At 44.7% G+C, this 23,251-nt stretch overlaps 1 protein-coding gene across 5 annotated transcripts in view; it reads right to left on the minus strand.

Moving 5' to 3' along the window:
• mtd (mustard) overlaps nucleotides 1-23,251 on the minus strand; it is a 174,704-nt gene that overhangs the window by 119,179 nt on the left and 32,274 nt on the right. For 2 of the 5 annotated variants that reach the window (XM_043419978.1, XM_043419976.1), the window contains exon 2: nucleotides 20,571-21,188. The exons of 2 other annotated variants lie outside the window; for them this stretch is intronic. In XM_043419978.1, the coding sequence (XP_043275913.1) occupies nucleotides 20,571-20,752 (182 nt within the window). In that variant the 5' untranslated portion in view covers nucleotides 20,753-21,188. Of the gene's footprint in view, nucleotides 1-20,570; nucleotides 21,257-23,251 lie in introns of all 5 variants that reach the window. One more of the 5 variants, XM_043419975.1, reaches the window with a different exon arrangement.

Here is a 23,251-nt window from a genome sequence, read left to right on the forward strand (position 1 = left end):
TGCAATCTTGTGCTATCTCCTAGTACGAATAAAAACTTCTGTAATACTGTCAGTTTTTTTCAATGTTCTTCGTAAATCCCAGCACGTGCGATCGTCCAGTGAAAATTCTCAGTACGAAGGTGTATTTACAGTTTAAAATCCCAACGATTTATTGCACACGGAGAAGAACATGTGCAGGTGAAACCGAGCACACGAGATAAAGTCACCTCGCGTCTGTGTAACGTTACATTTGCTCTCTTGAATTATTGGCTCAACATATATATACGCGCCGCTTGAAATGTTGTTACGTTTGATAAACAAACGCTCATCTTACTTAATGCGATTTTACCCTTGGCACATGTTTCGACGGAGAGCCAAGTGTCATGTGTCTGTTTTACCGGATGTAATTACCGCTCGAACGTACAACGCTCCGTTATAACTTTATTTCACTACGAAGAGCGAGAGAAACGATTAAAGAAAGAGCTGCGATTAAATTCGAAGTTTGAAACGATAAAACTCGATGCTTTGGGCCACCATTTTTGCCAGTGAGATTTAAAAAGCTCAAAAACCCATTATTCTTGTAAATCACGTTTCATACCGAAAAATCGCTCTAAATGCATCGGGGGGAATATCGAAAAAGAAAATAACGAAATTAGAGCGAACCAACGACGATCATCCGGAATCCTGAAGCCAGAATTCGAAGGCCGAAGACAGACTGTCTCGTGTATTTGAAAAAAAGCTCCACGAACGAAGAGGATTCGTTCGGAGCCGAAAGCCCCAAAGATGACTCCATTAGCAATTGATTCAACGGAGCAATCGAATGAAGAGCCTCGAAAGACCTGGCTCGTCGAAAAATCGATGGAGTTCAGCGCTCGCACCGTTTCTCAATAATTTCTTCACAATTTAATGAAAACTTGAAACACCGCGACTTTGCTGATGAATATTCATTCACTTTTTGATAATCCGATTTCAGGGTCGGAGCTCTCACTACTCCTCGAGTGAAACTCCGTGGAAACCACGTTCGATTGCGTCGCGGTATTACCGTTGCGACAACACCGCGACGCGTTTGGAACAATCGATTCAATTTTTGTTTCCATAATAAAACGGCAGATGTTTCTTCTCAACATTCGTAGATAGCGAGGCGCTGGAGTTACGGCGTTTGAGGCACAATTGTGCTTATGCAAGTGCAGCCTTGGCACGCACTAAACGTTTTCTCGGGGTCTGCTCGTCGTTGTTTATTAGGGAAGGAGCGGGGCGCGAGTCAGACGGTTTGTTACCTCAGTCTGTATCTCGACAATTATGTCACCGGGGTAAGATAAATCCAGAAAAAGAGTGAGCGCTTTACGCACCAGGGAGAAAAATCTTTATCGAGAATTTTTCTTTGCCTCAATAACATCGATGCGGAAATGGCGGCACGCTGCTCCGATGCTTTCGATCACTGCTGTTGTGACTTCAACCACAAAAACGTGCTGAAAAATCGGGATCTGGGACTTCCTGAATCTCGATATCACCCTCAAGTCCGTCGAAACGCTCGACGCTGCGTCGTCAGGAAGAGCGACGCGGTGCTCGAGCTCGTGCAGGGGCATCGAAGAGCACTTTGAATCCTGACAACCAGCGAGCCGCCTTTCCGCTCTCGCATTGTTCTGGGAATGGGCCAAAACCAAAAGGATCGAAGAGACGGGAGCGCGAAAAATAATAACTTGCGATTAAAAAGCGGAAGCATCGTAATTGGCTGTTTCGTTTTTCCAGAATCGGATAAGCGCGAAGGAGAAACAACGTGGAAAGCGTCAAAGCTAAGGTCGAAGGGTGCGTAACAGAGGGGAACTCGGAGGGGCGCTGCAGCTTGAAAAACTGGCGCGAACTGTATAACGATGGCGAAGCAAAACGCGACGCAATTTGTTTGGACCAGCAAATTGCTCGTTGGCCGATTCACGCAGGAATAAATGTAGCTACGGGGACTCGTATCGATCCGTCCACAGTTCACGCGCTCCGAGGTGGAAACTTTGTAATAAATTGGCATAACGGTTAATTAGCGAAGCGTTGGCGCTAGCGTTACGTCACACGCGCGGTCTGACAATGCTTCGGCTACAAACGACTGCAGCATGATCCTTTTTTACGCGGTTCGCTGCCGAGTCTTTGCACTCGTTAGTTACGTATTACCGTTACGTGCCTCTGCCGAGGAAAGATCCACGGGCATTGTCAGCTCGGCTATCATTTTCACGTCGTTATAACGATCATGGATGGAACCATCGATCTCGGGGTCTCGATTGCAACAGTGAATCTTCCGATTTCAGCGTCGGTTTTTAGCCTCGGTTCCCAGAATTTCAAGGCCTCAATTGACGAAACTTTCGTTCGAGTTTGCAATCGACTTTTGTGCGGATGGGAATCTTACCGAAGAGCTTTGCTTCGCTCGCATCACGTTTCCAATCCTCTGGAGAAAATGAATTGAAAAAATTGTTTCATCCGATTGGAAATCCGGGAGCTGCGGAGGCTTCTTGTACACATTACTTAACCCTCTCGGACCGCATGTCGCTTCTACACGAAAAGACTTTTATACGAATATTTCGGATGAATTAGCTAGAAAAATTTGCTATGTTTCGTAGTAGCGCTGTTCTATATCGCCATTCTATATTACATTTCACCAAAGTGCATAGTAATTTTTATACCAAAAGCAGTTCTCTCAAATTTTACTACGTACGACAGGCAAAATTTAGGTTTGCGACATTCTTACATCGAACGATGTATCGATATCCGAATGTCACTAGTATTTTTGGCGAAATGTTAAAAATCGGTGAATTGGACTGGACGAATTGCTTGAAATTTTACTATGTACCATTGGTTAATTTTCATGTTTATACTGGCAACGCCTCATATAATTGGTGGGCGCATGAATTTTGCTATGTTATTGAGCTAAATTCAATACAAAAAAAGGAAAATACGAAACTATGCTATTTTTCATATAGCACAGAAAAACGACTGCTATCTTATCTTCTAAATTTTCATCAAATCATTTCATTATTTACTATGTTTTTGATAAAAATTCGCTCGGTGTTCATTTTTGATAAAGTACAGCGCGTTATTTACTATGAACCGTGGTACTGGTTCCCCAAACTTTTGCATTATTTGACACACTCTGCAGCGATTATTATTATAATATCGATGTGGTTCGACGCTACTATAAAAACATAGTAATTTCTGCTATAAAAATCTCTCCGTGTACGCAACCCGCGCCTCCAGACCCCATAAAACAGCATCGCTCCGTAAGGTCGGGGTTCTAACTGCCCAGCTCCGTCGAGCAAGGTTAAATCGCACCTTAGATACTCCCAAACCAAGAGACAAACTGCTTCAACCCATCGAAATATCAATATCGCGTTGAGCTGGCGCTGTGCGAAAACGTGTCTTAGTTATCGCAAAGTAAAAGTGAGTGCACCTTAGTTTTTCATGCTCCAAACGTTATATTCTTTCAAAGGGAAGCCAATGATGTGTTTAAGGTGTTAGGTGCTAGATTAATTCGCAAATTTTGCTGATTTTACCCAAGTGTCTGCTGCAGCGCACCCAAAATTCAAAAAATCGTATTTGCCAACAAAAAAAAACTAAAATGTCACAACGAATTCGTAAACTAGAAAGTATTTTGAGGTAAAATTATGAAGGGGATGATTTTTCTTCGATAGGCCTCGGTCTGAGAGGAACAAAGTAGCGATGACCTCAGACATGACCGCTCTGTACAAATGCTGGCTTCTGCTTATTAATCTGCTCATTAGTTAGTGCTGAGTCTACGCGATTCTTTGTAAAGCGATTAAGCTGAAAAGATAAACTTGGATAATAAGCGTGCAGCTGGGATCGTTCGCTGAGCCATAATCGCACACGTATTTCGACGGTTAATTGCGCCGGAGGCATTTCGTCGTGTCGTAAAAATCCAGAGGAAAACTGACCTCGGGCTCGGCCAGCGGATTCGATAAGGTTGAAATATTGCAATGGGAATAAAATTGTTAACAAATTTATCGAATTCGATCGCGCCATTACAGGGTTTATCAATAAAATGAAATTTTCGCTGTAAGTGCGGGCCGTGAAAACCGGTTGGTGGGGGGCAGGGTCGAGAATCGAATCGGCGGTTCGCTAAAGGTGCACTTGCAATGCAGATTTTCTCGTCACGACTCCCATCGCCCCGCTTATGGAAAAAAGTGGCAAAGGATCGTTCACCGAAATTGCGCTTGCGAGTGCACGTGCGTATAACCGACAGAAAGAACGACGGAGGCCGTCGAGCCGAATCGCGAACGACTCGACGTCCCAGAGGCACCGCTCGAAAAAATATTTACGTTTCTGTAGGTACGTGATTCTTCGAACGAGCTTCGGTCGATCGTAAAACGAATAAAGTTAATGGAGCACATATACGCCCCTCGAAACACACATGCGAGATATTTTCGTATCGCGGAAACTCGCCGCACGCCGCCCAATATGTTAAAGCTAATAAAACTTGAACTGCCACGATTATTAACAACCGGAAGACCAATATCCAGTTTAATAGTACGACACTCGTAAAAATGAGAGCCCCGTAATTACGCTAATGCTCCACCTGTTCGAGCCCAAACGCATTTATTTCACCGCTCAAACTTATCCGTGTTCAGTTTAATATCTTTTTCATTTCGTTACATGAAAATATTCGTCGTTACACACGGAGAGAATTAAATTCGAAAAATTACCGTCCAGTAACGATTGTGCTGTGACGAGAGCTGCAATTCATGATATTGTGATGGGGAAAAATTGATTTTTCCTGTACATTGAATTCATTGCTCAAAGTAGGAACTTTTACCGGAGCATGTCTCAAAGAAATGTCCGGTCAAAGGCGCCGTACTTTTCAAGATTATTTTTCGACATTTATTTCGCAAATGTAACACGAGTGTCACCGTGAATTTTACTGCGCAGCACTGTTAAAATTTCCGTACAAATGTCTATGCCAGGATGTTGTCGCTACATCGGCCGATTTCCCCATTCTTTTTATGTGCACAGCCCTTTGTCGAAGTGTATAAATCACCGAGTTAAAAAAGAGTGATCGATACTTACAGTGGGGCAAAGAGAATTGACGGTGATGCACCGTAAAATTGAGTAAACGTTTTGTAAATTTTAGTCTACGTACCGTAAATTTTACTGTCTGCACTGTTTACTATTGTAAAACTGAAAATTTCGCAAAATATTGAAAACTTACAGTGCGTTGAAGGAATGAATTTTTTTCGTTAACTTGTCCCCGCAGTGAAGAGCCATCGAGGAATCGAGTTTGATTATTTAGAAGAAAATCATGTTTTACGAGAAAAATTCTAAAATTATTCTCGAAATCATAAAACCCCAAGACCGTGTACTAAGCACTCGAATATCTGCTCTATTCGAAACCAAAAGCCTTCGTTTTTTTTGAAAATTATTTCCGAATCGACATTGAAAATGGCGTCAAGATAATCTCTGGACAAAAATATTCACGACGATGACAGCAATTCAGTGTTTTAGGGCAACGTGGCTCCTCTGAAGCAACCGAGTGCTCTCCCCACTCCGATCCAAGCTTCTAAGCAACCTCAAGACAAAGTTAGAGGAGTTCGAGGTTCGTCTCATTCCAGTTGGTTTATTCGAAGACTCCAAAGTCCTATGAACGTCAAAAGCGATTAGAGCGGTCGAAGATTCGTTGGCATAGTAAAAGGAAACGCGAAAACAAAAACAGAAAAGCAGGAGTGTCCGAAGGAGAGGACGTCGGAGAGTCTGCAAACGCAAGTGCATTAAGCAGCTGCAGTTCTCGTCGTTCCGTAACAATAAAGCACGAGCCCCCCGCACCCAGTGGAAATGGGACGGTTGACGTACGTTCTTGCACAGCGTTTCGCACACAAAAGCAAACTTCATTCCGTGTGCAAATAAACGCTTCGATTATCGCGTGGCATTTGTGGAATAGCAGGCTCTCGCGAGATCGTCGCGAGGCAGACTGCGCACGGTGCGGCTTTGCATCGATAAAACTCATTTACCGGGTCGACCGCAGAGACGAAGAAAAAAGCATGCGAACCGTCCATTTTTCGAGAAGATAACGAGCGATTTGTCAAGTTATTTGCCATTGATTGTGCGGACGAGCGACGCGAATTAGCGTTGACAACCGAGGGGACGATTGTTGACGGCACGTTCGCCGTAATCGGAATCAATGAGGCGGAGCAGGAGCGTCGTTTCGCTTTTGAATGGAATCGCCCGCGAGGATATCGCCACTTTTCCTCGCCACATTTTTAAAGAACATTCCAACAGTTAATTTTACTTTCCGAAAGTAATTTAGCGTTAGAAGAAAAATCGTGGTGGTGCGCAGTGGCTCTCGCGGATGTGCGCAACACACGCTCGGACAAACTCAATTCATCTACGTAATTTTCAGAGTCTAATTATTCTCGTTAAACGTTTAGTCGTCGCGCGCGCCGCGGGCGAAGGAGAAGAGAGAAGGAAGTCTCCCGAGTCGCGTCTCCTCTGCGAGTGGGTTGATAAATGAGAGACCTAAACGTTCGTCTCTTACATTAATACACACACCACAGAATTTTCCGTGGGAGCAAACGAAAGCGAAAATTGGAGAATTCGAAATAATCGAGTTCCACTTTCATTTAGTTTCTCGCGCTTATTGCTGATAGTGAAACGTCACGTTTATCAATGCTGCGGAAAACCTCGAGCCCCCGATATCGCGGGGACCTAATTTCCCGAATATGCATATTTGCCCTTAAAGAGAAACTTGGATAATCAAGTTTTTTCGACAAATAAAAGTCTCGCGACGATAAAATATCGGAACAAAATGAAAATAAAAATAACGGACAGATCGACGAGTGCGCCCTCGACCTCGCGCGCAATTCTCTCGAGGCTTCCACTCATCTCGAGAGCCGAATTATATAGATCGCTCGGAAATCTTCTCCACCGACTATCAAGTCGATGCGCGACGCTTTCGTTTCGACGACGATAAATCTCACGATATAATAATGCAATTTCTGTTCCCCTTCTCCCTCCCTCCGGCTGGCTCACTCTCTTCTCCTATTTTCCTTTAACAAGAGTTTTTATCGTGATCGTTTGTCTCCCGTTTCGTATCTCATCCTATCGTGGAAAAATGTTTTGTCTTGAGTTGACAGGGCGGAGGGGACGAGAATATCGCGAAATAAAAATAATCGCACGTGGACGTTTGTTCGAGGACACGAAGGTCATTGTCATTGGGGAATTGCCGATGGCATCGTCAAGAGGAAAAGCGAGCAGGGACTACTGAAAAAATAGGCGCTTCGAAGAGCCGTGTCAAGAGTCGGATTTATTGCGAAGGGGAATCCGAACTCTGGTCAGCATCGCTGCGATTCTATGCAAATGCAGATATGCCCGATAATATTCCACTGACCCATATTCCTCAGGGTCGGTCGCGTCCTGTACGCTCCTTGCATTGTTATCTCTCTTTCTATTGGTCTACGATCTCAATAACCGATACGAACATTGGGAACGAAAAAATGAGAAAACCAGTGCAAATGTAAAACTTGGTCATCGTCGGACCAGTCGAAATCAAATTTTTCATCGACTCTCGTGCGATCGAAATTTATCACAAACGCGGTTGCTTTTGGTAAAATTTATTTTCATTAAGGTAGTTTAAGCACGAAACGATTTTCTTAAGAATGTCTTGAAATTTAGACAGAATTTTATGGGACTGACACGCATATGAAATTTTAAAGGGCTCGTCTTATTGGTTATTGAGACAAACGTGTTTAAATATGAAGAAAGATACACGGCGATTTTTTACATAAAAAACTGAATGAAACTTCGGGCTTCATTCGCCAAAAGATAAGTTGGAAAAATTTATTTACGATTTCGAATTGATAACTCTGACGTTAATTCAAAGTGATAATATATCTTTGATTAGGAAGTGAAAATCGATTAAATTTAGACACCCATGAAATACGATCCTTCGGGCATGATCCACGTTAAAAAAAGATCAAAAATTCCCAAAATATCAGGAATTTCATTGACATTTCGTTGCAAAAATTTTTTATTTGATTTTTCAAATTTTCCGTCATCAAAAGAGATGCTTTCATCAATCTCATTCGTTCGTTAAGTTGCTCATTTTTCAATTTTAATCACGATCATCATTTTAAGTCGCGAAGTATTTGATAGAGCAATCCGCGACCATTTATGTCCAAACTCTCCTTCGAGGCAACCTTTCCGATGATTAACATTTTTTAAGGGGCCCGTTCATCCATTATTAATCGAACAAAGAGTGTTGACTTGGAGTCAAATGAGACGGAATCGAAGAAAACATAACAGGAAGAGGAAAGAGGCTGAAAAAGGAGGAACCACTGCGAAAATACGAGGCTCCAACTGGCTCTGTAATTGTTAGACTCAACTGACCGGAAATCACGTAGCAAAATATGTTTGTACAAACAAAGGTATCTCTGGGCGTTGAATCTCCGCTGTTTTGAGCGACAAGGTCGACGGATCTTTTGAATTTTTATTCAACGTTTTTTCTTTCTTAACTGAATTGGAAGGGGCCACGAGCCAGTGTAGGAAGGGCCTTGACATCGATCGCAGAATGAAGGAGAGTCTCGCGTCGATGAATCGAAAAATAAATAGAAGAGAGAGCAGAGCTCTCAAAAGTTGCTTCATCATTCGTGGGCCCGTGTTGTCAACTCACGTTCGCGCGCACCGGAGGCATGGTTCAACGTACTCTCGACGCGTCGAACGATTTTCTAATCGGACTGTTAGTCCGCCCGCGGGTGCGTTAACCAGAGTGGGCGTTACGTTTTAGCATTTTGTAAATCAATTTGCATTTTACAAGCGGATTCGTCTCGGCCAATCTTTGCGGGCAAAAGTTTTCGGTCGTTTTAGTTTCGTTATGTCGCTTTCGTGGGAAGGCAAAATTCGAATTGAGGAAACTCTTCGCGCGTGCGATTTATCGAAGCTCAAGGCGGAGTGACGGGGAAGAGGAATTGCCATCTTCTCGCATTCCTTTATTTTCCCATCTCGCTGTCAGCTCATTTTATCCGGGAAAGAAAATGCCTGGAAAAACGTCGGAGGGCTGAGCGAAGCTGGGAAACTAGTCGCGAGACAGGAGCTAAAAAACTCGCAAATGTCAAGAGGAAACTTTTAATTCCCCGGGGAGAAAAGAGAGCTCGTCGAGAAAATATTACAAACGCTCGTTATACGCTGCTTTTGTATTTCGTATACAACGTCGCGCATCGATCGACCCTCCCCGGAAGATTAGCTTCACTTTCTTATCGCAAATCCCACGTTCCGCTCCCTTCGCAAAGATAAATGGAGAATGAAAATAACTGCTTTCAATTTCCATGGAGTTCGAGCCCTCGCGAGTGTCCTCGCACCAGGTAATTGGAAATTCGTCGTTGCGGAGCCTTTTCGATCGTTTATTTCTCGCCCCTCCGCGATATCTCGCCAGGAATTCGCTCTGACGAGCTGCGATGAAATAACTTGCATAACAGCCTCAACAGAGTCGCAAAGTCTGAACGCAGGGCCACATATCCACCGGACGATAATTGCGCTCGCGATCGTTCATTCGTGTGCGTTCGCGGTCTCGCGCGTTGCGTGGTTTATCGGGGCACACGTTACGTCGCGAGCGTTCCCAAACACGGCGGCTTCCCGCGCGCGTGTCCAAGTGTTTGTGTGTGCGTTTGCCCTTCTCTCGATCCGCCGCTGCGGCCAGGAGCTTTATAATTGATTAATCGGTGATCATCCTCGAGCAAAGGCGGCGCTTTTGACCGGTGCACGCGCTGAGCATCGACGCCAGACAATTTCAAAGGAACAATTGCGCCTCTGGCGGCTCAAGGTTTTTGCGCGCGCTAAAAAAATCACTCGAATTTCATAAAATTGGAGTGAACTTGAGCGGAGGCTTCTGCCTTAAAAACCGCTCGAAAAAAGTTATTCGGAAGACAAATATTGTCGTAATTGAGCAAAGATCGTGAAGAGGCTCGAAACACGAGTGCGAGAACTTGCCCACAAAATATGTTATTTCGTATTACGAAATCGGAGTAATTTTCAGACGAAAGTTTAAGTGTTGACAGGGCAGGAGCGAGTCAGCGAAACGTGCTACCGCGTAACCACGTACAGTTTGTTCACCGTCGGGAAGTTCATCGACGATCGGACAGTCGCAGTTTATCAAGCAGCGAGGAGCGCAGAGAATAAGGACGGAAGAGAGCGTCACGTTCGCGTTCCAACTTGGTTTAAAGCTCTGCCGAACACCGGATCGAGGGTTTGGGGCTCCGGGACGGGGCGACCGTCAGAAATGGCAGGGAGGAATTCACCGGGCGAGCTCTCTCGACGTTGGACTCCTCTAAATTCAGGGCAACGTCGCGATGAATATTCAAGCGATATCGTGCGATCGTGTTCTCTCTCACTCTCTCTCTCTCTCTCTGGACTAACCTCGACTGCGCGGTGTTCCAGAACAGTGTCACCCGGTCTAGGATCTATAGAGGCGTCAAACCTCCCTCTGCGTAGCGCTCTCTACGCTTCGAGCGTCGTACGGAGTCTCGAGAATCTCGAGGAGCGAGCGACCTTTATGAATATTACGAGAGACACAAAGACCGACTGAATTTCGCGCGACGAATTCGCCCAAGTTTCTGTGCATGCCGATGAAAGGAGGCAGTTGCATCCTTCCAATTTACAAGCATTCCTCATTCCTTACACGCCTTCGTTCGGCTCGGTTGAGCATGGAAAATCTTCCCGAGCACTCGATATTGAAGAACTTTTCACTGCGCGGGAAGGCGCGCACTAAATGGCGAAAAGTATCGTTCCATTACTCAGGAACTTCAATCACTCGGGCTTTTACTGCGAGTCGAAAAATTGAGGAAATTCTTAAGCTCGTATTCGTTCGAATTCTACTTGCCCCGTACTCACGGATTCTGCTGGGATATTCGAAGTCGAATGAGGAAAAGTTGTGCGATACTCACCTGAAACACAAGAATGAAACACAAAAATGAATTATTTAGATTTAAGGGGTCTATTCTAATTAGAATTTTCATAAAATCGATGTTTTTTATTGCATTTTTCGTAAATATTTAAAAGTATCGAACTAAAATTTTATGAAGACCTGAGCTGTCCAAGTGTATTTTTGAGCGACGCAAAATTTACCACGTGCTCTTTATGACCATCATACAAATTTCGAAATTTTGACTGGAGCTATGTTTTTTTTTGCAAAAAACGATGAAAAAACGTGCTTTTTCGTAGTTTTTGGAAAAACGCCCGCCATTTTGTCATTTTTGAAAACATCTAAAATCGTATGACATGCACCTTTATGCTATTTACCTATTGAATTTGAAACGATTTTTATTTTTTTTCTTCGATCATCCATTCCAGAGATTTTATGAACAGTGCACACCCATCTTTTTTTGGACCCGAAGTCCCCCATTTTTCTGTACGAAAAGTGAGTAGAATAAATATAAAAAAAAGTTTTTTGTCTATTTTAAGAGTGCATTTTTTACCGGTCAAAAAAATTCGCGAAAATAGTCTTTTTTTGCCCATTTAATTGGGGCAAATCCCTTAATCGGTATTGAGATTGAAATTTGCTTGTATCGAGGTCCGCAGCGAAGGCGGTTTCTCTTGACAGGAGGAAACCCTAATTTTCCATCGAATCTCGTTGAAAGATTCGTTTGACCTACACGTTGAATCGTACGGTGAAATCGATTTTCATCGTTGTCCGATGAACGTCGAGTGTTTCTACTGGCTTTCCAGATCTCCCGCGATACCGCGAGAAGTTTCAATATTTTCCGCATAAACGCTTTGAAAAATGTGCGAAATTGGAAGTCCGAAAGCTTGGAAATTTACGATGGACGAAAGAGCGCATAAAAGTTGAGGAACGCGAGATAAAAGGCGTTGACAAAAAGCCACGTCGCGTGGAGCTGCTCCGGCAAGAGAAGTGTCAGCTCTCGGGTCGTCTGATCGGATCAGGGAGAATCTACTGATCGGATTAGCCTCCGTTTCGCCGAGATCTCAGCTGCTTTTCCTCGCGTTTTTCATTCCCTTCGAAAATTTCTCAGTTTTACTTCATTTCTTGTCAAGGTTTCGCTCGACCTCGCAATCTCTTTTGCTCTCTCGCGGCTTCTCAATAGTCGAGAAATTCGGGGGGCAGCTCGAGAGGGCAGAGAGCTCGATAAAATGTTGCTAAGAATCGTACGGGCCAATCGCGCCACGATCCGGACGGAATTTCCGGACGAAAAAGCTCGCCCAGGTAACGCGGCCGGCCTCGTGTAACGGGATCCAATTTCGGCGCGATAAACTTTGAAACGCGAGGAACGCGTCGTGTCGAGTTCCGCGATTTTTCTCTGTAATGGCCTGCTTCGAGTGACTTCAAACGAACCAATTTTCGTACAACGAAACAAGCCTCGCCGGTGATAAAAACGGCGTATTCTCGTCACACAACGCCCCCCCGTAATCCTGGTGGACGTGAACGAAAGTCCTGTCGGTCGCTCGGTGTGCGGCGCGCACTTGCGTTCGCGCTAATGTCCGGTGTGCATACGTAATCTACAAAGTTACACGAGTCGTCCCATAACAGCGAAAGTATCTCACGCGCTCGAAGCGGGCCAAGGTCTCGAGCCGGTGGTCCGACTCGTATGGCGCACCGCGAAAATTTCGGCCCGACAATATAAGACACGCCAAAAGTCGGATAATAAATTTGCGTTGCGAGCATATGCACCAGTGCACAATTATTTATCGTCGCGTGCGAACGATTCATTTCAAAGTTTGTGCGCGATAAATCCCTTGCAAATCTTTCCAATCCAGTTTTTATCTCGTTCGATTTTTCAACGAGAGAAATAAAGTGAGCGGAGAACTTCGAAGGTGAAATTTACGATTTGTTCGTATGTCGATCGTCATCAGATTTCATCGGGAATTAATAAACCGAAGTTGGTCTCTGCGGAGACTTCTCGGCATCGCGAGGGCGAACCTTTTGTCGCCTCTTCATGATCAAACGCCCCGATTTTCGGATCCGAGAGTCCGGATAAAAGAGCATTTGGTAACACTTCAACGAGGCGGTGAATTTAAGGTATTGTTAAGCGCATGAGCGCTCGAAATGAGGCACTCGAAATTTTGATCGATTTCTAACCACTGAGCAGCCGCGGTTATACAGAAAAAGCTTCCGCTTCTGCGAGACAGTTTGTATGAGGAATTTACAATTATTTAGTACATGAATTATTGAATAAAAATTTGTTTTCATTCCTTATTAAATGTTCGATAACCTGAGCTGAAATTTCGGCAATCTATTCGCATGCGCACGTACTTAAAATTATTAAGTTATTTAAAATCAGTTATTCTTATTGTTAGAACAATCGGGTTCGCGAAAGCAATACCTTAAGCTCACTTGGAAGTTCGTGTCCAAGATGTTCCAGGGCAATTCGTAACTTAATCACGGAGAGTTAACCAGCGCATTTTGGTCTCCCGGGACAATGAGTTTGCCAAGAAAGTACGCAAATCTTGCATCTTTACTGAGTAGCATTAAGCGGGATTTACGTTGCAGTGCGCGAGCCTGCGAGCAGTTATGGACGTAAATGTTGCCACAGGCACGAGAGATATTCGCTCGACGTGATAAATCCGAGTCTCCCAGTCAAAGAGACGTACTCCCAACGCTGACGAACTCAGGATTTGACCTTTCGCGTAACTCGCTCGATATACGCGAGTTTAAACTTTGTGCAGGAAGCGACTTTCGTGCACTTGCACGCAATAGTTTGCTGCTGGCCTGGTATAGCCTGCTCCAGACTCTAACCACTTGGCCCATTTACCCAGTGACCTCGGGAAGCTTACTGCGATCTTTCGAAGGAATTACTATCTTCTGGCTCTCTCTCTCTCTCTCTCTCTCGCCCCACACTCCATCATATTCTGTCTTGATGGCTCCTGACTCTTTCGTTTCAGAATTTCTCTCTCACACATTCGCAACAGCGGGCTGAAGATTGCCTCTCGTAGAATTCCCGGCTGTCACTCGTATTTCTGTCCAATTTTTTCTCTCTCTCCGACGTCAAACAATGGACGCGACTTTATTTGGCAACTACTGTGAAAACGAGCTCGTCGGTACCGGTGTCCGGAAGAGACGGGAAGGGGAGGGCGGCGGAATGACAAAAAGGATCTTGAATTTTTGAGGACTGTGGGAGAGAGAGAGAGAGAGAGAGAGAGAGCAGGGTCGAAAGATCCATGACGAATGTTTAGCAGCATTCTTTCTTTCGTGCGAGATGCGGGCGCTGATTTGGGTGGCTTTTAATCTCGTGCCTGAACGTTTTTAATGAAACCTTGAAAATTTGGTTAGTCAAAAAAATTCAGTATGCAAAACGGCTTGAAAGTGTACGAAGGTCGCGAAACTTTGCTGCCGTAGATTAATCACTGGAGCTCTTTCTCTCTTACTTTGCTCCTCCACTTTTCGTCTTACTTTCTCTCTCACGACTCTGATCGTGATTCGTCACTCCGCGAGTCCGAGGTCAGAGGCACTCAGTTCCTGTGGGAAGCGTAGTTTTTTATCCGAATTATAATTCAAGGGCGTTTCCTTCACCGGACGATTTCACGGCGCATTACCATTCGAATATATTTCCGTTGGGATTCATCTGCAAACACGTGCTCGGGGACTTGACCTCAGACTTCTGGAGGCGCGAGAAAATGTTTGAGCGTCACTAAAAAAATTCGCCACCGCACTTTGCTTATTCGTAATTGGGAAGCTTCGCTGCGGTTTTTCCGTGAACTCGAAGACGCACGTGCGGATAAAATATACTACGTGGAATTTTGGCCGAGGGGAATTGCGAGTCGAACGGAAGTTGGTCTCGAACCGGGAAGTTTTATACAGCGAATCGCCCGGAGAGCTCCACTATCGGGAACGAAGTCGATAATTTAATCAGGAAAGTTTCCTTCGAACGAGCTTCTCGCCCCGTTCCTTCGCTCGGGCACCGCAGACTCACTTCCTTATTCTCGGGCCCCCCCCTCGCCCCGGCAGATCTTCGTCGAAGCCTCCCTGCTCTCCCTCGTCGCTCGTAAGACTTCCGAGCATTTTCCAAGCTAGAGAAATAAGCATTTCGCTTGTCGAGGCCGCAAAAACCTCGAGGTTTCCTGGACCACTATTCTCCTCCCCCCTCGCCCGTTTTTCTCTCTCGTCTCTTGCTCTCGGAGCCATCAAACTTTTGGCATCCGGAGGTAGAGCGACGCGCCCATTCGAGCGGATCTGTACGTAGCCCAAAGCGCGGTTCTCCCCTTTCGTGTCATCCTCCCTCGCCTCAGCCTCGCTCTGGCTCTTCATCCATCAAGCGAGTCCTCCAATCATCTCGATCTAGACCACCGGAAGGCGGTCGAGAAAATCGTCGTCGAACGCGAAAGCCTCGGCGGAGTCTTTTTCCCTCCGCGTCCTCGATTCCGGCTGCGTTTTTCTTCCAATTTCTTCCTTCCCGTTCCACCTTCGAATCTTACAGCGACGTGCTTAATTCGCGACTAAAACGAAATCGAGTTTGTCCTCGCCGCTCGGGAAAATTATCGATGAAAAAAGAAAAGGCGAACGAGATTATGCGCAGCAGCAAAAAATACTCGAGTTGCGGTAAGTTGCCAGCAGTCCAAGGGGAAATTGAAAAAAAATACATTTTATCCGCGGCACGTGAATTTCGGGCCGCTCCGCGATGCAAAAGTTTATTTGCTCATCGACGGAAGAACGGAACACTCAACAAAAAACGACGAACAGACTTTTGTTCAGTGGGACCGAGAGCTCTGCGGGACGCGATAACTTTTTATGGCGTTTTCAGAAAAGCTCCTTTCCTTGAAATTCTTAACGACTTGCAATCGAATAATTATTCTTACTCGCACCAACGAAATTTGTCATCTCATCCGTTTTTTGTTCGTCACCAACTTTATTGTTCTTCGAGCACCATCACGAGGATTAAAAAATGCGAAATCATCAGAAAATTCTTTATCGATTCTCCGTAAACTTCGTTCGACGTAAAAAAATATTTGTAATTCAGCGATTTTTTATTTCGCGAAGTATCGCTGCAGGTTGAAAAATTACGGACTGCGAATTCGGCAGGAAAGAAAATTGGAGATTTGCTGGAATTATTGGAGAGTTTTTCACGTCATTTCGTTGGAAACTTCAGCGTCACGAAGAAGTTTACCGAAGCATAAAGTCCTCGTTGTTTGCAGTCGTCCATATGCAAACCCGAGGAAATAAAGGTGTAAAAGTTCCTCGAGAATACAATGGGCGGTTGTAGCGTGAAAATTTCTAATCGAAAGTGGGTTAAAACTTAACGAGTATTCAGAGCATTGTTACAGCATCCAATTTTAAGTCTGTATAGAGCGCTCGCTCGACAGGCGATACGAGACACGTGGGTCGTGTCGGAACGTCCGTCTCTTCGTGTTGGATGACACGAGCCCTGCCGTTGTCCCGTGGCTTCGCTTTTCTTTCGTATCTTTGACGCTTCCCCGTTCGCGTCATTGTCGTCGACGCGAGCGTGCGGAGAGCCGCGCACGTGTGTCTACATACGACAATGTTTTTCTCATTGCAAAAGCTCTCGAAGTTTCGAGACGACGAGGCGCGAGGGAGCGCGCTAACTGCCGGAGCGGAAGTTCCCTTGTCTCGAGGGTGCTGCAGTTTCAGCGATAGTCGAGGGCTTTGTGTTGCGTCGCGCACTATATTCTTTGGCACAATTCTGTTTGGACTGGGGGAATTTAGGTACGGAAGAATGAGAGAAAAGTCGGAATTTTTTACGAAAAGTCGAGCTTCTTATTTTACGTTGGAAGATTCGACTCGCGCGGAAAAAGGTCGAATAAAAACTACATCTTATTCGTGAGAGAAAAGACGACGCTTCGCGCACGAGGCCGTTCCTGGAGCATCGATCTCTAAATGCTGGCCAAGTCTCTGCAGAATCAACACACTTAATCATGATTTATGTACATTCAACGAGACTTTACATTTCGAAACGACCTGTTGAACGATTATTACCAAGGCCTCGACGCCAACCTCGCTCGTCAAAAGCCCTTCGACTGCGCACCAACCATCTCGCCATAATTCCACCAACGCCAGGCCGAGAGTGTAATAATAACGACGGCGAGAATTACTTTCGAAAGTGGCACGAACCGCGCCGGGGTACAAATTATTGTAATATTCGATTGCAAGTTGTTTTTTTTTTGTGCGGAGCAGCCACCGGGTCTTTTCTTCTCGGAAATGAATTTGCCGATCGTCGATTCATGGCTCCTCTGTCTCACTGCTTAATCACGTTTTTCCATGCTCGAATACGCTCCCGAAGTTTGTGCTTCGGGCGTTACGACGTTGTTAAATTTCTGATATTCGCCGTGCACACTTTCGACTTTTTACGAGCCCATTTCGCCACTTCATTCACTCACTTTATTAACTTTAATGCTCCCGCCCGGTGGCAGACCCGCTGCAAGAGTGTCGCGGAAAATCCAGTGAACGATCGCCGGAATATCCGAAACTCAGCAAAACTGTCGATCGACCTTGACCGATCAACGCTCAATAGGCAACCGGATTCCTGGCTCAGCGGTCACCGACCCGAGTACGGCTTTTCCCGGAGGCTTCTCAGCTTGCCGAATCGACGAATAAGAAACGCACCGAGAGCGAGTCGAATTTTCACCTTTTTTAACTGATTTTTGTCAAGTTTCTACGCATATTTGATGCCCCAGGAGGAAATTAGTCGAGATTATTTTTGAGACTTATCGAGCCTCAAAAAACTCGTTCCTCGCATCGAGTGGGGAGGATAAAACCAGCGGCCACGTTCTTGGCGGATTTTTTTCGAAGGTGAACGTATTTTGACTGGGAACGATTGAGGCGAATCGAAAAGGTTGTGAAACGTGAGGACGGGGCCGAGAAAAATTCCACATCGGTGCACGAGCCACTTGCGTGCACCCACAAAGGAAAAAACGAAGAAAAAATCGTGATTTCGTTAAATTTTATTAAAATTGGCATCGATGGGCGTGCGGTCAACTTTTCCTCAGTTTCTGATGACCAGAACGAGCTAAAACTGGGTGAAATAATACGGAAGAGTGCGCTGACCAGGGTTTCTGCAGTTTCTTTCGATCCTCTTGCAACGCGATGCAACGCTGCATTAGAAGAGAGTGCAGAAAATAAAACAGGGACGGTGGAGTGGGGGAAGAGTGACGGTAAGAGCGGAAAAGGCTCGTAAAACCCCGGAAAGGTTTACGCGGATTTATAAAAAAATTTCATCTCAATATTCCCAGGATCTTCAAGTGACGTCTGTTGGAATCAAAGTAACGTAAGAAGCGATTAATTTATTTTTTCGTTGCTCTGCAATCATCAGCCTCGGGATCAAGCTTTTCTTGTTTCCCTCAAGAAACCAACGCCGCAAGCTACAATTTCGTTCACTACAAAACAGAACGGTACGGAGCAAAACTTTGATGTTGAATATTTTAAGGAAGATCATGCCCACAGGATCGTATTTTAAGACTGTCTAAATTGGGTCGATTCTTACTTCCTAATTAAAGATATTATCACTTCAAATTAATATCAGAGTTATTAATTCCGAAATTTCGTTTCGGGTTCGGCCTGGCAAAAATACCATACTTTTTATGTAAAAAATCGCTTTAGAGCCCAAAGGGAAAACACAAAGGGAAATGGATCAAGAAAAAAGTATATAACAAAAAGGCCGAGTCAAGAAGAAACATAATGGCCAAATAAGCAAATGTGGGGTTACGACTGCTCTTTACCAATGTCGTTCAATCTTTAAGGTAATATATTTTTATTACTAGTAAGACAATCGTCTCGAATTTTTTCCCAGACCTTCGTTACATGCTTCGTTGTTATTGCGTACATTTTTCCTAAACTTCGAAAGAAGCGTTCATTCGTAATATGGAAAGATAAACGATTTTTTGGGCATAATCCCTGTCTATTTTTCTTCATAATTAAACGCGTTTACTACCCATTTAAATTCTGTGTAAATTTCAAGACTTTCTCAAGAAAATCCTTTCGTGCATGAACTACCTTAAATTTCTTCATTTCGTGGAGAAAAGCTGCGGCAGCAGTTGGAAAAATGCGTTTGACGTACGATTCTGCCTTCAATCATTGTTCAGCCACGCGCGGCTCGCGATACAGCGAAAAGGAGCAGATTTTAATAGCGTAACTAAGCATCGTGAGGTAGAATTTTGAATGAATATATCTCGCGGGCTCTTGCGGTGGATGAAAAATAAAAAAAATAAAAAAAAAAACAAGCACCGATCAAAGAGCCTGACAGGGCACGGAGGGCTCGAGCAAACTGTGCCTCCGGGCGGGGCGCTCTTATAGACGGAAGAAAAATAATTAAGTTCGCGTCTCTAAAGCGGTGCAATCGTTGCACGGTTATCCGCAGAGATATAAAGGAGCTTTTGAACGCGAGGAAAATTAGATTTTTTGAGCAAAAAAGTTGGCGATGATTCTTTCCTCACTCGTCAGTCAATCGCGCGGTCGAGCTTTTCATTTATCGCGTTTCGATCCTGGCCAACTGACACAGATCCGAAGCTGCAAGTTACGCGACGGAGTTTCGCCGACGAGCGGCGAATTCGGCTCCGCTCGAAAGCTCCGACAGCTTCTTTCTCGTTCCGTAAATAATCCTTCGAATTCCTGTGGCATAAAATTAGGAAGCGTTCGATCCGGAGTGAGGGGGAAACTCGCAAAGCGCGCGCGGCCGCGGCGGGTATGCGTGCACGTTGATAATTCGATTCTCGCGTGTTCGGCTCGATGGAGATGTTTGTGCCATCTAGCGATGCTCACTCGCAGCTTTTGCATTTCTCCTCGCGCGGTCTATAAAAATTGATGACGCAAACTCGCTCGGTTACTCGGAGCACCGAATTAACAGCGGAGCAGGCATCGGGAGACGGAACACAAAAAAAGAAAAACGCGTTATGCGATATCGCGCTCAACATTCCGCTGATAAACGGAGATTAAAATCGTGACGTCACCGCATTTTTTGAAGCGCGAACGACGGAAGGGCAGCAGGAATCCGGGGGCTGAGGACGAGGATTAAATTTGACGCGCTCCCGAAACCGGAGGCGGGAAAAAGGCAATTCGAAAACTCAGGAATTCCATTTTTCAAAATACTTTTATCGCGAATACGCGGAAATGAAAAAATCGAATAAAATCGTCTCTGACGCGCTCGAGCTGCCAGGTATTTACATAATTTTCCAATTCGATCCACTTTTGGTCGCCATCACGATGAAAACGAGCGTACCGAAGCTGCTCCATCTACTCTCGTTGGCTCAATTGAAACTACCGGAAGCATTTTCAACGATCCCATAGACGAGACCGCTGCACTCGAGCTACTCTCGCTACTGCCGAGCTCTCAATGAGATTTCATTTGACAATAAAATTTTCAACGTTACGTTACAACAATGAGAGAAAACTCGCGGCTTTGAAAATTCGTTTTTCAATTTTCAATAACTCTGAGCTTTTCTGATTCCTCGTTTTTCCATACACTCACAGGCCCATGGCCAAAATTGGACGAGAAAATTATTTTTTTCTCCAAACCGCTGTGAAAGTACAGGAATTTTGTTCAGTTTTCCTGGGCATACCCTGGTGACCTCGAGCATTCACTACCGCGAGGTTTTTGAATGATGGTTTTTAAATAAATGGAATAAAAATGGTGGTCGATCGAGACCGTACTCACTGCCAACTGAATCCTCCGGCGATTCCTTCGCGAAGGCGATCCTTGAGGCTCCTCTGTCTGGCGGGTCCTCCAGCTGATCCAGGGCACTCTTGGTGCCCTGGACTCGGATTATGTGCTTGTCCAGCGGGAGCGCCGCCGCCGCCGCTGCCACCACCGCCGACACCACCGGAGAACAGGGCCATTGGATCGTGCTTTAGGGATTTATCGTCGACGGGCGAGGAGCTCGTTGAACGAGTCGATAAATACGCGAGTAGCGGCTCTCCCGGAACCACGAATTCTCGCAGTTCGAGCCCTCGAACTCTGGCCGATTTTTCCGGTCGAATCTCAAGACGTGAAGCTGCGGTGAAACAGTGCGACGCGGCTCGAAAATTCTCCTCGCGGATCTGGCAACATTACGCTCGAAACCGATCACTCGCTCGTTGACGTAGTCGGGTCAACGGAAAGAAAAAACAAGAAAAAAACATCCCAAGTTCAAGTTCACCGAGTCGGGGATCAAACTTAGCGAATAAATTTTGTCTCTTTCGATCGGAAACTAGCGATCGACGTCCGTTTCCCGACGTCTCAATCCCTCGGGATTCATTCGCAGTATTCACGAAGCACTTCCGGATTCGTTTCGCACTGAAGCAACAAAATCAAAGCTTTCCTTCCGAGATTTGTTGATAACGAAACTCCCGCGCGTCTGCTAGCTGAAAGTTTCACCAGAAATTCCGTACCTTTCGGATCGTCCGAGTATTTTTTATCTACAAATCTACTTCTCGCTCGTGGCTTTTTGGCTCATATCGCGAAGTGTGACGCGTCTCTCGTAACTACGCGCGTTTCTGACAAACTGCCAACGATCCCGCGGGCTAGACGCAACTGATGTAAACCGCGACGAGCGAGTCTCGCTTCTATCGCGAACGAGACACTCGCCGCAACGGAGACAAAAAGCTACGAAATGTTTTCAATCCCTGACAAACGGAGTGACGAGACTACGCATCGGGCCACGCTCTCCCCGGTGGTGTCTTTTAATCTCGCTGCACACTCCCCGAGACCCACGAGATCTTTCTCCGCGCAGCTGTTACGTTAGCACTTTTGGTCTCGCGCGCGTACGCGTTATTCCTCATTATCTCGCTCCTCTTATTTTTCTTCAGCCTGCTCTCCGATGCATAAGCTCCGGCGAAACTAACGCCCGACTGACTCGTCGTACAATTCTCGACCGATACACGCGTCTCGTTTCGGATTAAGATCAACGACCCCAATCCCTGCAAACGGCTCTCTGCGCTCGAACTCGCCCTTTCGCAGCGACGATATATATATTTTACGTGGAAAGTCAAAGCTGTTGCTTAACATTTTTGGGGTGAATAGGATGCTGTTAAAATGTTTCTATTTATTTACGAATTTCTCCTGAATGTACTGTGTTTCGAGGAAAGCTGAGGATACCGAACTAATTAAGGAAGTTGAGGCGGCCGTACAGTCATTTTTTTACCCAAAAGTTACGACCTGTACCTTTCAAAAGTTGGGCCAGTTTACGGTTTAGCAATGTTGCATACACTTTGAAGAAGAGTCAGGGAATAAAAGACGAAAAACTGGTGAAAGCTCAGTCGAAAACACGCGGACGGTGACGATCCTAGCCTCAAAAAACTCTACGGGAAATAGATTATTACTAATCTCAGCAAATCTGCTAATAAATATGAAAAAATTGACATTATTCAGCTCGTGTTGCCCAAAAAATTTCATAATTTTACATTGAGAAAAAAAAATTGTTATTGTTATTGGAAGATTGTGATGTTATTGGAAGAATTTTCTTCATCGAACTGCAATGTTTTTGGAGAAGACTAATCTGCAGTTTGATCTAAAATTATTTTATTCGTTTAAGGGTGAATGATACAAAAGTCGAAATAATTAGAAATTGATCAAATTTGGTGATAATGTTCTTCAACATCAAGTGCGAAAACACAAATTTTTTCAAAATTTTCTTCTGTTTAGTTATCGAGTAATTACGCATTAAAGCAGATTTCTTATGCCCGGAATGTATACCTATATATATGGAAACGCTATGCTTATACACGTGAACTTTAGTGATCAATTACTCGATAACTGTACAGAAGAAAAATCTTAAAAAATTTGTATTGTCAAATTTGGCACTAAAGAATATGTTCACCGAATTTTATAAAATTCTGATCATTTTGAATTTTTTTATGTTTTTAGCATGGTTTAGCATGGCAACATTGTATCGCCTGTGCAATATATCCTTAATCATATTTAATCTTGTGATGGTCATATATTTCACTGGCACCCTGTAATGCCACGTTTCGTTGTTCCAGGGACTTTTTTTCTCAGTGTAGCATCGTTTTTTACGGAGACATGACTAAATGTGTCTTGACTTCGACAAGGCTACATGTTATTTGGTCCAAATTGTTATTGATTTTTCTCAGCAACGACGCTCCTAAACTGTCGGAAATTAACTGATTTTTTTGTACACTTCACTTTATAAGATGCATTCGGTTTAAAAGCGATGACATCATTTTTTTTCTAGTATACGCCTCAACTTCCTTGAGGAAAAGTTAAATGTCGAAGTTGAGTAAAAATGTCATTTGATCGGGCCGCTTGATTAGAATTTTACTGCCGAAACCGAAGGGGAATTTCGTCCGAAATGGACGCGTGTGCCGCCCGTGGCTCGGAGTTAAAAGCAGCGAATTTAA

Source organism: Venturia canescens, chromosome 5 (genome assembly GCF_019457755.1).
Source record: "Venturia canescens isolate UGA chromosome 5, ASM1945775v1, whole genome shotgun sequence".
Classification (NCBI taxonomy): domain Eukaryota; kingdom Metazoa; phylum Arthropoda; class Insecta; order Hymenoptera; family Ichneumonidae; genus Venturia; species Venturia canescens.